This window comes from Pezoporus occidentalis, unplaced genomic scaffold, assembly GCF_034315485.1.
Source record: "Pezoporus occidentalis ecotype Australia unplaced genomic scaffold, CSIRO_AGI_Poc_V1 ctg77, whole genome shotgun sequence".
Classification (NCBI taxonomy): domain Eukaryota; kingdom Metazoa; phylum Chordata; class Aves; order Psittaciformes; family Psittacidae; genus Pezoporus; species Pezoporus occidentalis.
In genome coordinates this window covers 2,436,708-2,453,784 of record NW_026916126.1, presented here as the reverse complement: position 1 = coordinate 2,453,784, position 17,077 = coordinate 2,436,708, and the positions used below count along the sequence as shown (strand labels likewise).

At 41.6% G+C, this 17,077-nt stretch overlaps 1 protein-coding gene across 7 annotated transcripts in view; it reads right to left on the bottom strand.

Annotated features, from left to right (window-relative positions):
- Positions 1-731: 731 nt before the first annotated feature.
- SLC37A1 (solute carrier family 37 member 1) overlaps positions 732-17,077 on the bottom strand; it is a 42,222-nt gene continuing 25,876 nt past the window's right edge. For all 7 annotated transcript variants that reach the window (XM_062602491.1, XM_062602489.1, XM_062602485.1 and 4 more), the window contains 9 exons: positions 16,456-16,546; positions 15,477-15,539; positions 12,135-12,220; positions 11,461-11,509; positions 10,563-10,636; positions 8,982-9,060; positions 8,359-8,456; positions 5,948-6,000; positions 732-5,282 (listed from right to left, as the gene is read on the bottom strand). In XM_062602491.1, the coding sequence (XP_062458475.1) occupies positions 5,267-5,282; positions 5,948-6,000; positions 8,359-8,456; positions 8,982-9,060; positions 10,563-10,636; positions 11,461-11,509; positions 12,135-12,220; positions 15,477-15,539; positions 16,456-16,546 (609 nt within the window). In that variant the 3' untranslated portion in view covers positions 732-5,266. The remainder of the gene's footprint in view (positions 5,283-5,947; positions 6,001-8,358; positions 8,457-8,981; positions 9,061-10,562; positions 10,637-11,460; positions 11,510-12,134; positions 12,221-15,476; positions 15,540-16,455; positions 16,547-17,077) is intronic.

Below are 17,077 nucleotides of genomic sequence, written 5' to 3'. Positions count from 1 at the left end.
AAACATCCCTTTACTATATGCTACAGAATACCTATATCAACTTGCAGCGAGAAAGACAGTCCCTTAAGTTGTGAAGCTGTGGCATAAAACGTTCATGAAAAGAGCTCGTCTTCTATTTCCGAACAGCTGGAAAAGCCGGGAGCGAAGCTTGTAATCAACCACCAGGAAGGAAATGATTTTGCAACTCCATCTAAGCAAAACACATTACCTGTCTCATCAGCCTTATAATAGCTTTCCAATGTTAATACTTACATGGCAGTACACATGAAGTCAGCTTAGTGTCCTCCTCTGCCTGAACCAACCAACTGGATAAAAGGGACTTTTGTGGAAATGTGGCTAAGTATTCGTCATCTGCTTCTATACGAGGAGGAGGGAGGAAAAACCCTACCCCCAGTATCATCACAAGGTGAAGAAAACATCCTTAAAATCCTCTAGGTAAGTATAGCATCAAAAGAGACTGTCAGCACATTTCTGACGGCTGATTTCCTGATGTAGGATACGAGCAGGTCAAATAAGCCTAAAGAAAGTTTGGCTCTTGTATTCACAGTTCACAGAGCTGATGCAAAAATCTCACTGCCGCAGAAGGGTAACTGGTATACTTCAAAAGAGAAATCCAGAGGAAAAAGTAAAAATAAACCCCAAGCACCAGCTGATGATGTCAACTAATTCTCTCCTTATTCCAAACTGGAAACTAACCAAAAGAAGGGAGACAAAGAGGGGAACAACCAACATTTTAGCAATTAAAGTTTATTAAACTCTTGAGGCAGTGAGACACACAATGAGGTGTTAAAGTCAGTGGACATGAGGCTGCAGCACACCAGCAGTTAAACCCTCTCCTTCCCCCTCTCCAGCTCTAAGGATGACAGTCAGATCTTTAACTCAGAATGGCAGAAAATGTAGTTCAAGGTTACCAAAGCCTCAGAGCGCACAAATGAAAACCTCCTGGGGAACTGTCTGCAGTCCCTCCACTGGAACAGCAGGCTGTGAGATGGGGGCAGGAGGCAGAGTCCTTACCATCGCATGGCTGGTATAGCAGAGAGCAAAACAAAACCAAAACAGACTTGCTGCAAGGTGAAAGTGACGTAGGCCAGCAGTCAGAACATCGTATCAGATAAACACTCAGGTTGGGACAGATAATGAAATAATACAATGTAACCTCTTATGTAAAAATATGTAGGCCATAAAATTTCATTCAGACCAGAGAACACCATTACAAATTCTGGGCCTCATCATTTGATGGGATTGTAAACAATCTCCCTCAAATTACTTCCGTATCAGGACCAGTAGCTTCCAACATCTCTAAACATTCTCTGCTTTTATTTATACCATCTTACACCTACCCAGTTTTGAGCAGCACTTCTCATACGAACATCTTCACACATCAGTCACTGGAGAAACCAGCAGCAACTGAACAGGTACCCAAGCATAAACATGATGAGGTCAGCCAGAGTCTGAGGCACTGTGACACTGGCACAAAAAAAGGTGGAGGATTCCCATTGGTATTCTAATGCTGTTATAATCAGAAACACATGTAATAACCTCCTGAAGCTGATGAAAGAATCCCGTCTGGAATTTTCTAACTGGAAAAACATACAGGAGTAGGTGTATCTTAGTGCATGGAATAGGTTAGCAGTTTCACTTACAGGCAAAAGAAGTCTCAGACTTTCCCTGCTACCTATTCATCCTTTTCCCACCCTATAAACCCTTCCTAGATGATCTTAAGGTCCTTTCCAACCCTAACCATTCTACGATTCTATGATTCCTACACACAACAAACCTCCACTGCAGTGTGTCCAGCAACAGCCAGGGTGCTCAGTACCCTGCTTGAGGCTTCTGCTCCGAATCAGGCAGAACAGAAACTCAGGTCCAAGTCTCCCTTCTTTTAGAAGATGTCCCAGCTATTATTTACCTATTCCTGGGAGGCACCTTGGGCACATTTTGATCAGAAATACTGTCCAAAACCCTCAGACGTCTTTCTGTAACCAGAAATTGTTTTCCTTTCCAAGAAGTTCTTCCCTGGCACATCTATTGTTTGGACATTGTATCTCTGCTAGAGGCAGTGCCAGAGGCACACAAACCCCATCAAACATAACAGAATCAAGACAATAAATGTTCAAGATTATGAAAGCTAGAGAGAAGTGATGAAGCTTTTCAATTTCAATTCCATATAAATTGAAAAGCAAGCAAAGCAGACAACAACAACAAAAAAATCACCTTAAAACTACACTGTAGGAGCTGGACTTAGTCCCTGCCTCAGGTGAGTGTCCTACTTCCCTATGAAACCAAAATAAGTGAGTATACCCATCTGATGCAGTTGATCGGAAATACTAATGGTGTACAACCCACAGTCCCACAAAATGAAAAAAAGATTAAATATTCACGTTGACAAGGGCATTGTTTTCAAAACAGAAGGTTCCAATTTGTTCTCCTACTGCACCATTTTCATTACCCTCACAAGAGATGGGAGCCCTGTCCCTGCAGGGATATCCATCCTTCCATATGAAGCATTTCTTCATGGAGATGTGAAAAATGAACTAATCAACATTTCCCATTTTAAAGCAGAATCTGGTTTTATTCAACACAGGACTGTAAATGGATAAAATTCACAACAACCAGCATTAAAAAACCAAACCTTACAGTCATACTTAAATTTCGCTCTACATACCGGTCACTCACATTTCTACATATAAAATTTTGTCAAGTCTTGTTCATTTCCAGATTAACAGATATTGACACCCAATACTAACAAAACACACAGTTTATTCACAACTTTTAGGGGACTTCTAGGGTTGTTAAAAAAGAAAAGCAAATCTTTATCTTTTGTCCAACATATTCATCACTGGGAGGAACTGAAATGCTGTACATTAGCACAGAAGGAGACATCAACTCACTAAGAGCCCTAACTCCTGCCTACAAAGAGCTCAGCCCAGTACCTCCAACACTGTCATCATCCCATACCCAAGTCACTGCAGTGCAAAAGCTATTCAAATAAATAAATAAATAACAGCAGCAGCCCAACAAGTAAAACCCAAGACACAGTTAAATACCTTTACAACCTCTAACTGTTAGATACAACTGAAAGCTTTTTAACCAAACACTTCAGCCCATAGGGGCCTCTCAACATCTGAGTGCAGCAGACTTTAAACTGTTTTGATAAACTAGTATAAAGGTCTACATACCTTTTTTGGGGGAAAGGGATCTGCACCTTCAGCTTAAGCCCCCCATTCTTCCTTCTTCACACAGCCACTGAAGGTGTGCCAATACAACTGTTTTGGGGTTGCAGTGTTACTCTTCCCCCCATGAGAGGATAACATCAGTCCCCTAGTCTGGCTGTAAGTCCCCAGGGTCAGCCTAGCCAAATGAGGAGCAGTGTTCCATGCCACTGTAATAGGAAGTCCTTCCAAATAACATTACTGAAGAATTCTGTCATATTCAACTACAGCCTGAAGCCCAAACGTAGCACAGATGTATGAATTCACATGTTCAGCATCCCCACTGGTCTCAACAGGCTTACTGAAAATCTAAAGTTAACCATTCATTTAGGCAACTGCAGGGTTGGGGCCTGCATACAGCGTTCCTTTGCAAGGACTTGGTGCCTTCCTTAAGTCTTTGGGGGACTGAGGTTTTCCCTGGTTTTCAACAAAACAGTTAAAAATGAACACATACTGTTGAAGTCAAGCATAAAGCACGGGCTGAATCAAACCAGTGAAGTAACTCATCAAAGACTGAACAATTACTAATCAGCCCTGGAAATTAAATGTTGTGCCAGCATATGGAACAACACCAGTAGCTGATGAGACATTTCTCCACGATATTTTGCGGGACTATTTTAGAACATGCTGCTTTGTTAATCAAGTGTAAAGACTACTACATTGTTTCACAAAACCTGAGAGCATAGTTCAGAACAAGACGTGCCCAGAGCTTTAATAAATACAGTTAAGAATAATACAGTTTAAATTATCTAGCCTTCATGATTTGAGTATAAATGCCTCATACAAAACCCCCTCCTTTTGACTCTGTACATCTTAAAAAAAAAATAAAATAAATCACAGGAACATCCGTTTTGCAAAGGAGATAGCTATACAAAGAAATGATACATTTTGAAGACATTAAACTGTCTATTCGCTGGGTAACACTAACTACTGAAACGTTCTCTTACAACCTACCACCTAGGTCATTTTTCTTTTCTGATATTTTGGCTCTAAATCTGAAATTCTGAGCCACTTGAAATTAGCCACTTGAAAGAGATTTCTGGTTATTAAGGCCCTGATTTGACAATGACATTCACATGCACACACCAACACTGAAATCAGGGAGTACCCAACAGCGATCACGGTGGCAGCAGGCACTAAAGTAGCTCATCTGATCAATCCTGTAGAGCTCAAGTATGACAGCTCACAGCTCTCTGCTACCCTAAGGGAACACCCTCTCATTTCAACCCAGCCTAGTGGAGCAGCACAACTATTATGTGATGCTCACACAACCAGTTTATAATGCCCTGAAAATTATTAGAGGCCCCCCTGTCCCCCACTCATAGTCTACTTTTTCTTGCTTAGGACTCTTTTGCACAACCCTAATTGAGGACTAACACCCATCCAGAGAGTCTGTGAAAACTGCTAACTGCAGAACACCTCAAGAGTAAATTCCATTTCATTGCCTACCGAAATGCTGGATGTTGTCCTTGGGATTAGAAGGAGGACTGTAGCTAAAAACTAATCATATGGTAAGGTTATTGTCTGAGCAGCTTCAAAATACTAATAGCAGTGCATCTTAATAACCAGCTGTTATTGTCCTCTATAAAGTGATGCCCTTGATGTGCACGAGATGACAATAAGGGATACATACTTTGCTCACTGACATTGGGACTTTTCACTGCTGGACTGTGATGATTTCAACTTCCTTATGCTCTCAGTTTGACTTGCTTTTGGAAAACACAGGCATTTTAATTAAAAACATCCTATGAAAAGAAATAAAAAGGCACTTGGTATTTTTCTTTGGCTCAGTTGAGGCGCACTGCTAAAACCTTCCTAAAGTTCCTGTCTCTTCATCTGATGAATAGTTGCCATCTTGAGGTACTTATTCATGTGCAAAAATAAGAGCTTCAGGGATTTACCAGCTGCATTTTTCGCACTGCTTCCAGTAAACGTGCAAAGTTCTTCACCAAACAGAATCTCTTCAATGCAGAATAATGCATTCCATGAAGTTTGTTTTTCAGGGAATAGCTCTGATCACCGATGAGTCCTTAATCCAAATCTAGTTGCATCACTCAGTGTTCTTTAAACCTGGGAAAGGGCAGGAACCAGGCAGGAAAAGTTGAGGTGTGAGGCCTAACAGTCACTAACTTAAAAATGCAGTCTCCAACCCAGGATCCATCCCTTGCCATGCATTTTTCTATTCCCTGACCATTTTACTTCTACAAAATTACAACCAAGGGACTGAATTTAGATTTTGTGTATGCAAGTGTAACCCCATTGATTCAGTGGATTTTGGTTTTCCTCAATTCAAAACACTGTAAATTCAGAGCTACCCCTTCCTTTAAGGAGAACCTTTGGAGAAAGTTACATTTGAAACTATTCTTAAACACAGAACAAGCAATTGAGCAGCTCCTTATTCCCCACCTGCATGCTCCATGATGAAACCCAGGAAGATTACACGTTTGGGCAAAACCAAACTATAACCAAGAGCCCATGACAGAGATGTGTTTTCAGCTACTCTTCAAAATAAGATGTACTAAAAATAAAATGTTCATTAGTTGAAAACATCAAACTGAGGTCACTCTTTTGAAACGAAATTAAAACATACAGAAATGGACATACAGAAACCTCAACAAGTTCAGTCTAAATCTAGGTATTATGGGACAAAGTCTTAGTAACATGTTTTGGGGCAAAGTCTTAGTAACGTGTTTTTAAACTGTTATTAAAGAGCAACAGGCATGCATAACACTTACAGGGTATGATCTGCATTACACCAAAGTTCCTTCTGAATAAGACGGAGCAAGAACTGTAAAAGGAGTCATGGTATCTGTGTTAGTATCTATACAGATACACAAATAAACTAAGTTTCAGGACAAGATATTTACTGTTATTCAAAGAGTTCCTCATTTGAAACATTGCCCTGAATTGTTGAACTGGGTTAAGAAAAAAATAATTAAAGGATTTACAAACACTCAATGTTTGGGAGAGGAGTTTTTACAACGAAAAAACAAGCAGAAAATTATTTCCTTTTCACAACTAAGAGATCGATTTTTTCATAAAAACTAGAGCGGTTTTCCACTTTCTTTACCAGCAGATGTGTAAAGAAACCAGCAGAGGGAACCCAAGACTTCAAGAAAACACGGCAGATAAAGACAGTTGAGAGCATAGCATGTTTTAGGGCATAAGGTATTTTAGCTGCTATTTTGAAAAACAGCTTTATGTATAAATAATAAAGCTTTAATCACACAATTAGTCAAGATGAATAACGTCAGTCATGTTTAATTGCAGGATCAGGACTTTCAAGTGCACTTTAAAAGCTGTACTAAGATAGTACCCAGGAAAGTGATTTTAGAAATAAAATTTTATGATTCCCATATACATTAAAACCCGAAGTTGAACTTCCAGGGCTCCTCACTGTTACGGGTTTCCTTATCTTCAGAGTTTCACTCCTGCATATAGAACAATTCAGAGGTATAGGAGTGGTCAAGAATGACAGCACTGAATACCACATAGGAGGTTAAAGCCCCTCCAGATACCTTTGAAGAAATAATGCTTGAACACAGGCATCTATATGCTGTACTGCAAAGAGTGGGAAAAACCTAACATGAGTTACAAAATGCAGGATTTATTATAACAGCACAGAGCCAAGCTTCTCAAAACCAGAGCTTTACAAAGGCATTTTAACTGTTGCTGTAAAGAAACGTGGTTTTAATAAGTAACTATATATGAAAAAGAGCAGAGCTTTAAATTGCCTTGGGAAAACTACAACAATCTCCCAAACCTCGCTCTATGAGCAAGCATGGAATACCTAATACTGAAAACAGCACAAGCAATGATTCACAGAGCTGCTGACTACCAGTTGCAACATATTTCAACATTTAATTACCTAATTATTAACTTATCCAATTATTAACTTAGCTATTTTAAACTTTTTAATTATTATTAAGTTACCTAATTTATTTACTTAATTTCCAGAGAATTCACATCTTAAATGTGGAAAAATGTACTTTAAAATTTTGGGCTTAACAGAAATTGAGAAAAAAAAGCCTCACTTGTAACTCAAAGCAAGACTTCCTGCTTTTCTTGTGTCAGGAGAGTGGTCTGAGGCACTCAGCATTAGCTCCTCTGCATGAGAACAAAGCTCAGTGCAATACTGTGCAGGCACAGGTCTTTGTCTGGTCACAGCCAGTATGGACAAGGAGTACTTCTGACGTGTTTTCACAGTCACCTTGCCCTTTCAGTGAGCACTTCCACCCATGACTTCAAAAGGAGAGGATAAGCAGGTGATGCTTCAGTACTGTCCTGAGGTAGTCATAGCAGCATTCTGCTCTACTGCAGAACAAAGCTTGTACAGACACTTGCCAGGGAAATCTGTGGCAAACACAAACACATAACCTTCAGGCTAACCTACAGGTGGGTGCAGCAAGACTGACTTCAAAGCTGCAGCAAGACTTTCCTTGCCTCATGTTGTGTCTTCCGTGGTCTTTACAAGCAAAACAGGGCAAGCCAGAAGTGGGAAAAAAACCCAACCAACTTTCCAGATCTTCCTATCAATCATACAGGATCTCCAACAGGAGAAAAAGGGAAAATGGATGTGTTTTGTACCAAGCCACCATGTGTGCTGCAATCCTTTTCCCTAAATATCTGCTCATGGTGACTGTCAAAAGTTAAGATGCCAGTTTTCCGTCAAACCCAGTACAGCAGTTTTAGGGCCCATCTGGGGAATGCGATGTATTAACTTTCAACATCTTCAGTACTGTGGTGATTTTGGTGATACAGCAATGTAGCAAGGCATTTATTACTACTTCGCTAAACCGGCTCTAAAGAAAATGGAAGTAATTCTTCCATGAGTGGAATCTGAGGCATCTTCTAGGTCTGTGTATGAAGGTTTACTTACAATTATGCCTGCTGCTATCTGCTCAGCCAGCAATCAACAGATGTGTAGTTGCTTGCAACTGAAGTGCATCAGAACTAATCTACACTTTTGATTAAAATTAGATGAGAATTTCAAAATGAGCAAATTTGCTGTTTAATTGAAGATTTCCTACACAATTGGAAGTTTCTTGTTAAACAGAGTACTGAAATTGCAAAAAGAAAATTTGCATTTTAAGATAGCTTAGCACAGAGGAAATACATGGCAACTAAACAGTATTTTTAGACTTACTAGCAAGGCACATGCATCTGCCATCATGAGCATGTAAAATACGTTGTTCCAACCAGATGGGGAAATAAGACCAGCTAAGAGAGGCCCCAAAGCTGCACCTAAAATATAATATTGATACTGTCAGAATGATGCAATATAAGATTTACTAAGCTGAAAGATACTTATTCTGAATTTGAATATCAATTTTAACTCATTATTTATCTTATGTATTAAAAGGTTACAGAAAGCTCAAAACATTACTAGTAAAGCTGCCAGCCAATGGGAACCCTACCACAGGTGAAGTTGAAAGACTAGAAGTTTGAGAAATGCCTATATTCGGCTCAACAAAATGACCATTCAGTATTAAGCTGAATCCTACTCAATTTTCCCTTCCACGTACCAGTGTGGAATCCCTGATCTGAGAAGGAGCCCAGTGGTATCTACTTTTGCTGTCTGCGCCCAGAGTCTACCTCTCTTCCTTCTTTCCTCCCTCCCTCAGGGACAACTAGAGAGATTTAATGCTAAGTTTGCTCTAGTTCTCATTTCCAAAGCTGTACTGCATCCTGGAGAGAGCCCACATTCTCAAAGATCCTTTGTTTTAACCTACCACAACTAAGGCAGGCTACCTTACAGCTCTGGCTTACCTACAGATCCTGTTCCATCGATGATTGCTGTAACTGTGGACAAGGCTCTTGCATTCCCTTTCAGGCTTTTATGGGTACCCTAAAGAGACAAAGACTGCTTAGATCCACCCTGAGCTGAACTCTGAAGTCCTTTCAACTAACTCACACCCATCCACATTAGATGTACATTGTGAAGATGCCTTAAACATCTCGGATCAGACCCTTTTATCTCTACTTGAACAAGCCTCCTACCCCAACTACCTACTGTCTACAGTGTTCTCCATTATTAAATCATGTTACTTAAACCACACGAGCCAAGCAGCTTTCTATTCTGCACACTGTGGATTCAAAAAAGGACAGCACTTCAGCTTTGCATTATGCCTCAAGGCTGTTTCCAGGGCCATCTCTTCCCACTAAGCCCCATGGAACAAAAGAAAAAGAAAACAAAACACTCCTCAACCCAAACAAACAGAAGAAAAACCCCATTGCTGTGGCAGGAACACCAGAATTATGGATATATACTGAAATGCTAACTCAGAGACTTCCTGAGTCAAAAGAAGGCTTTTAGTTCCAATTTTAGAAGCCAGATCTTCAGAGCAAAATAACTGATAAAGGGAGTAACTTAGTAGAAAGACAGAGAAACTCAATAATTTGGAGAACTGCTAATAAGAAACAGTCCTTTATCTCCACTACACTGAGGAGAATCCAGTCAGGTAATCAGTGACTTACATTTGCTTGCTTTAGATGTTTGACTGTTGATATCTGAGGAATTTCGGTTGGCAGTTTCAACCCTCTTCCCAAGGGTCATGTAGGGATCTTGCCATGTCAGGCTGCACTTTCTAGCTAGCGGCCCCTCCAACAAGGTTAAGGATAAAATGGGTGGCTGCCTTTGTCTTGCCAAGCCCCCATGCCAAGGACAGGCTTTCAGAGGAAGCTTGGAGATTTCCATCCTGCTCCTTCTCCTATATTTAGAGTATTTGTTGTTACAGGATTTTTCCCTTTTGCTTGGTGTCTTAAGGAGCCAAAACCTTTTGAGACCAGACTTCCAAAGTGTACCTAATGAAAGGTACCAAGGTCAATGTTTCCACATGGCATTTGTGACTTACTGACTGGATCCAGCTGGAAATGCTGGTATCTAGAGTAACTGTATGCTAAAGGGAAGAAGGCAGCATGGACAAAAGTAAAGGTATGTGTCAGATACAGCTTTTTGCACTGATGGGAATTAAGTCACCAGCTCAACTGTCACATAGATACAGCTCCTCCCCTCTTTTAATGATGAAAATTATAAAAGGGGAGAAGGTATTTGTACAGAGACCTGGCTTTGCACGTAGCCTTCACATTGACCTTGGGCTGCCATCTACAAGATTTGGTCTGCCTTATTAGTAAGCAAGAATAATTTAGAAGCCTCTCACAAGCATGACAATGCATTCACACCAACACACGAACTCCAGAACAATTTCAGTGGCTGAGTTCAGCACTGCCTATTCTGCCCCTTTGCTCTGGGACAACGCAGCCTGTTCACTGATGACTCTGCAGAAGTCAAAGGGCTCTCTATGGAGGCCACAGCTGCTATACTGGAAGCAGAGGGGAAGCCAAACTCACCAAATCAGCAGAAACAGCAGTTGTGATCAGAGCATAAGGGCCATTCACCAGGGCACCACTGATGAGCAGCATCACTGTTGCAAGTTGACAAAAATGGAACACGTAAGTTGCCCAAAAGACTGTTAACCGTAACACAGGAGACATCACAGCCTTATAGTTCTCAAATGCTTTAATCCTTCCTTGACTCCCCGATCCCACAATAGAATTGGGAAAGGAGGAAAAGCAACATACATTCCTACTTCTCTTCAATGCTCACTCCATGATGTGAATTCTCAAATACAGTGAGATAGGGATGAGTTAAAAGGCAATTCCCAGGAACTTTATTGATCCCAGTAGGTCAGAGAAAGGGGAAAATCTGACCAAACTGACCCTAAGAGCAGGGGATCCTCACAGGATCCACCTGTAAATCTCTTCTCTTTTTGTACAGTACCAAGCACCAGAGGGCCCTAAAACTTTACAAGGCCTTTTGGTAGGTGACACACTACTGTCAGCACTTGTGTTACTTCTGTTTTGAGGTAACAGATAGAAAGCCACAAGTGAATTCAGCCTATACAAGTAAAGTTAACATTGCCATCAAAAGGACTTCAAGTAGTCTTTAAACACCTCTGACATTTGGCATAGGGAATATAATAAAGCCTGTGCTGACACAAGCAGCTCCAGAAAGAAAGCGAATAATATTAACTAAATCACTGCTCCCGTGCCACCCTTTACCCATTTCCTAGCCTGCCCTTCCTTACCCTGTTAAAAAGCCAGCAAGACAAGTCTAGGGAATTTGATTCCAAACTCCCTCCTCTAAGTGAAAAGACAAAATTAAAATAAATAAGTAAGAAAAAGACCAAAGGATCATAAATGAAAATTTCACAGAAAGCCAGACAGAAAATAATTTTAACATACTCACCTATGGTAGCCTCAAGGCCCATTTTACTAACTGCAGAGAACATGTACAACTGTAAAGATGAAAAAACATGCATGCTGAATACCAGCATATGGAGTAATCCTAAATCCCCCATTTCCCCCATGTTTTCTCATTTCCCCATGTTAACTACAAAATATCTTAGCTGCTATTATGTGAAAGCTATTTCTAGGTTTTACTAAATATGCAGCAGGACTGTTTGATTGGACACAGGAGGGAGACAAGGGGTATGCTCCTATTCCCCAGTATGTCCTTTCAGAAGAAAGGGCTGTTTTATGAGATTACTCAGTTTTAAACTCTCAAACTGCCAGCTGCAACAAAGCATAGAATACTGATCACAAAGGAATCAAAGAAAAAATGCCAGTTTTCCAACAGCTACAGCACAGAAATTTTTGTCTTTAAGCAGGTAAAATTCTGGCTAAGAACTGAACATCAAATTTTACATGAGTGACATTTTCCAATGAACAACATGAGACTTTTCTGCTCATTTAGTAAAGGCAGCCCCGATGTCTATAATTGTTCACATGCTCAACTTTCATGCCGGCTTTTAACCTGCCCTGAACTCTCTATATCCAAATTAGAAGATGCTGTCTGCAGAACTTCCCAAGGACTGCTGTCAAAGTCTCAGCCACAGTTGTAAGAGAGGAGCAAATTCTTACTGTGGGTGCTGCAAGCAATAACATCATTCCGCAGGTTGATGCCCTCTTCTCCAGCCTGTCTGAAATCAGGCCTGCCAAAATTCCACCTGAAAAAGACACAGGTGTGTGAGGAAAACACTCTGTGCACGTTTTACACAAAAGACATCAATTACACTTAATGAAACTCAACTGAGATTAAAACATAATATGACTCTTAATGCACAGCAGCACAGAGGATTAGACTGACAACATAATTCACACTTAGCAATATCCTTATTAACCCAGCTGGTTTTGACTTGGAAGATAACAGAAGCAGACAGTTGTTCTTCCTCACTATTTATTCCAAACAAATATCCAGTATGACAGGTTTTGGGGGCAGAATAGAGATGGAAGTTCATAGAATTATATGTATAAATAATTGTTCTGCTGGTTTTGAATGCAAAAACCTTTTTGCCAGCTGCTAAGTGACCCCACGGCTGGCATTTGGGAATCCAGCTGTGCCCAGCTGACTCAATGGTCTCTTAACTCCTAACATGCAAGAGTAAACTTGGCTCTCAAGCGCTCTGTCTGCATCGTAGTGCAACCAGGAGAAATGAGCTATTCCAGATCTTGTGGCAAATTAAATACTTTGTTTTCTCTCCAGGTGCTCACTCCAGGCTCTTAAATTTTCCCTACTTCTTGTGTTTGCTAGCAACTGGACACAGAAGTACTAATCAGAGCATGTGGCAGGAGGGGGCCGGAGGCCAGAGGGAAGGAGCTGCCAAAATGATGTAAAGAGAACCTGATACAGGGAGAAGGAAAGGAAGTTCTCCAGATTCTCAAATATCATGGGGCCTGCCTCTCCTTCCCCAGCTGCCCATCTCCAAAGTGCTCATATCCCACTTGAATTTAAATGTAAGTGCCAAAGATCCAAGCAGCACTTTGTTAAGCTTGTATTCACAGGGATATAAGGATGCTCCTGCAAGAAGTCACGTCTCTGAGGTTCTACTGACTCTGGCTTCTAGCTGTCTAGGATGAAATAAGAAGTGAGAAATGGCAGAAGTCACATCCAACACAAGACTGGAACAGTTACTGCAACATACCTTGACACCTGCATCTTGAACTATCAGGGCCTCATAGGTCATGATCCAGTGAAACTTCCGAGTATCAGGAACATCATTTTCCAGTAGACTGAAACAGGGCTTATTTCCATAAGGAAAGTGGGAGAGCTGGAGAGGGGATGGGGGTGTGCATGTGTGTCATAAATCAGCTGGGCATCAAGATAATAATGCTTGCTGGCACCCGGGGAATTACAGACCAGTCAGTCTCACCTCTGTGCCTGGCAAAATCTTGGAGCAGATTCTCCTGGAAGGCATGCTAAGGCACATGAAAAACAACAAGGTGCTTGGTGACAGCCAGCATGGCTTCACTAAGGGGAAATCCTGCCTGACCAATTTGGTGGCCTTCTGTGATGGGGCTACAGAACTGATGAACAGGGGTAGAGCAGTTGATGTCATCTACCTGGACTTGTGCAAAGCGTTTGACACTGTCCCACACCACATCCTTGTCTCTAAATTGGAGAGACATCAATTTGATGGATGGACCACTCGGTGGATAAAGAACTGGCTGGATGGCCACACACAGAGTTGTGGTCAATGGCTCAATGTCCAGCTGGAGACCAGTAACGAGTGGTGTCCCTCAGGGATCGGTGTTGGGACCGCTCTTGTTCAGCATCTTCGTCGCTGACATGGACAGTGGGATTGAGTGCGCCCTCAGCAAGTTTGCCGATGACACCAAGCTGTGTGGTTCTGTTGATATGCTGGAGGGAAGGAATGCCATCCAGAGGGACCTTGACACGCTTGTGAGGTGGGCTGATGCCAACCTCATGAAGTTTAACCATGCCAAGTGCAAGGTCCTACACCTGGGTCGGAGCAATCCCAGGCACAGCTACAGGTTGGGCAGAGAAGAGATTCAGAGCAGCCCCGTGGAGAAGGACTTGGGGGTGGTGGTTGATGAGAAAATGAACATGAGCTGGCTTCAGTGTGCACTTGCAGCCCAGAAAGCCAACTGTATCCTGGGCTGCATCAAAAGGAGCGTGACCAGCAGGTCGAAGGAGGTGATCCTGCCCCTCTACTCTGCTCTTGTGAGACCTCACCTGGAGTATTGTGTGCAGTTCTGGTGTCCTCAACATAAAAAGGACATGGAACTGTTGGAACAAGTCCAGAGAAGGGCCACGAGGATGATCAGGGGACTGGAGCACCTCCAGTATGAAGACAGGCTGAGGAAGTTGGAGCTGTTCAGCCTGGAGAAGAGAAGGCTGCATGGAGACCTCATAGCAGCCTTCCAGTATCTGAAGGGGGCCTATAGGGATGCTGGAGAGGGACTCCTCATTAGAGACTGCAGTGACAGGACAAGGGGTAACAGGTTAAAACTTAAACAGGGGAAGTTTAGGTTGGATATAAGAAGGAAATTCTTTCCTGTTATGGTGGTGAGGCACTGGAATGGGTTGCCCAGGGAGGTTGTGAATGCTCCATCCCTGGCAGTGTTCAAGGCCAGGTTGGACGAGGCCTTGGGTGATATGATTTAGCGTTAGGTGTCCCTGCCCATGGCAGGTGGGCTGGAACTAGATGATCTTAAGGTCCTTTGTTGCAGAATGACTTTAAGAGCAGAACCATAGAGTTCTGGAGGACTGTGCAAGCAAGGCAGGGGGTGGCCCTCACAGGTGGACAGAGACCGTGTGGAGGAAGCTGTGGGGGCTAACCAATACTGTTATGCCACGAAGGAGTGGCTGAATACCACTCCAATATATGTGTGAACTGCGTGACAAATAAACTAGAAGTTGCTTATCACCCATATTGTGAGTCTATAACGCTGTCTGCATTGTGAGCTCTGGCATAAATTTAATTATTCAGTGGTCACCTCACAAATTGCAAAGAAATGGTCTCGCCCTTACTGTTACTACTATAATCTTCCAATTTTATCACACACAGTTTTATAAGGCATCAAAAAACCCACCAAAAAAACAAAACACCTGTGGCCATTCACTTCTGTGCCCACAAAAAATACGTAACTATACCAGCTGGGATAATTTTGCTATACTAGAGTGAGAAAAGAAAACAAAATGATATTTGGATATGTGGAGCGACCAGGACTCATGGGCCAGAGCTGATGGAGCTAAAAGATTCCACAATATTTAGCTCTTGGCTCTGTCACTTGTTCAGTCTGAAGATGTTTTGCTAGGTTTTCAATGTTCAACTCAACTCTCAGCTTATTACCTTTACTGCCACTCTTCTTAAGTAGACATATTGCACAATGACTAATAATAGTACCATAGCTTTTTCTAAACTGGTGTGATTAAGGATGAAATATAATATTAAAACTTACCAAAGATTCCACCCACATCAAACAGTGTAGAAAGGTCCCCAGCTCTTTTGGCATCAAGATGCTCTAGTGAGAGAAGTAAAACGTTTGTCTCATTTCCAGACTATAAAACATAGAAACCTCACCACAGTCTTGTCATGTTAGGGTAAACGTATTTTACAGCAGTACTGTTTATAAACAGGAATAAGCTACCATAAGGTGTCATTGTATGAGAAAAATAAGAATGTACCATAAGCGGGTATTCAGGGATACATGCTTTTGAATGCAACCACAGTAACAGCAAGAGACATGTTACCACTTTAACAAACATACAATCATAGAATGATTTGGGTTGGAAAGGACCTTCAAAGGCCATCTAGTCCAACATGCCTGCAATGAAATGGGACATCTTTAACTGGATTAGGTTGCTCAGAGCCCTGCCCAAACTGACACTGAATGTCCCCAGGTATGGGGCATCTACCACCTCTCTGGGCAATCTGTGTTAGTGTTTCACCACTCTCATTGCAAACAATTTCTTCCTTATATCTAATCTAAACCTACCCTCTTGTAGTTTAAAACCATTACCCCCTGTCCCATTGCAACCCTACTAAAAAGTTTGTCCCTGTCTTTCTTATAAGCCCCCTTTAAGTAGTGAAAGGCCATGATAAGCTCTCCCCAAAGACTTCTCTCCAGGCTGAACAACCTCAACTCTCAGCCTTTCTTCACAGAAGTCATAGAGTGGCCCTCTTCCACCAGAGCACAGTAGACGGGGAAAATCACTTCCCTCAACCTGGTGGTCATGCTTCTTTTGATGCAGCCCAACATACAGTTGGCTTTCTGGCCTGCAAGTACATACTGCTAGCTCACATCCAGCTTTTCATCCACCAGTGCCCCAAGTCCTCTTCCTCCTCAGGATTGCTCATCTCTCATTTTATTTATTTCAAGCTCGTATTTCCAGATACTTTGTAGTTGTAATTCTTTATCCCTTTACTGTGATACTTACCTACATTGGTGATATAGAGAGGAAGCCAGAAGAGGAAAGTATAGCTCACCAACTTTGCAAACAGAAGACAGAGGGAGAACTCTATGACTCCCTGAGAGAATAAAAAAAAGTAGGAAGTTAGCATTGTGACAGAGGCTGCTATTTGCTTTCAACGACTATTATAAAAATGGTTTCTAAGAAACACTTAGGCTTTTTATTTTCTCTCAAGAATTTCCAAGAAGCATTTTTCCCCTGAGAGCTCAAAGCTTACAATCAGAGCAGACTGTGGTATTTTACTTTACTTCTCTTAATTGTACTGAATTGACTGAAGAGGGAACACTAAAATGAAGAGGAAGGATTTGATGCTGTTTGGGACACCTGCATCACTTATTTTCCTCATGTCCAGATTTTTTATATAGTGTTATAGCTGGTTTAGAGTGTATTCAAGAGAAGATGGATTCTTTACACCCATCCTTCAGATGAGTCTAAGATTTCTCCCTTATCAACTCTTTGCAAAAAGACAGTCAACTAGTACATCACAGCTCAAATCAGTATGTGGCAAGAGCACACTACAAACAGTGCATATGTCTATTTAAAATACCAATTTGTTCCACTCTTTTCTGCAGGGAACATGGAAAATACA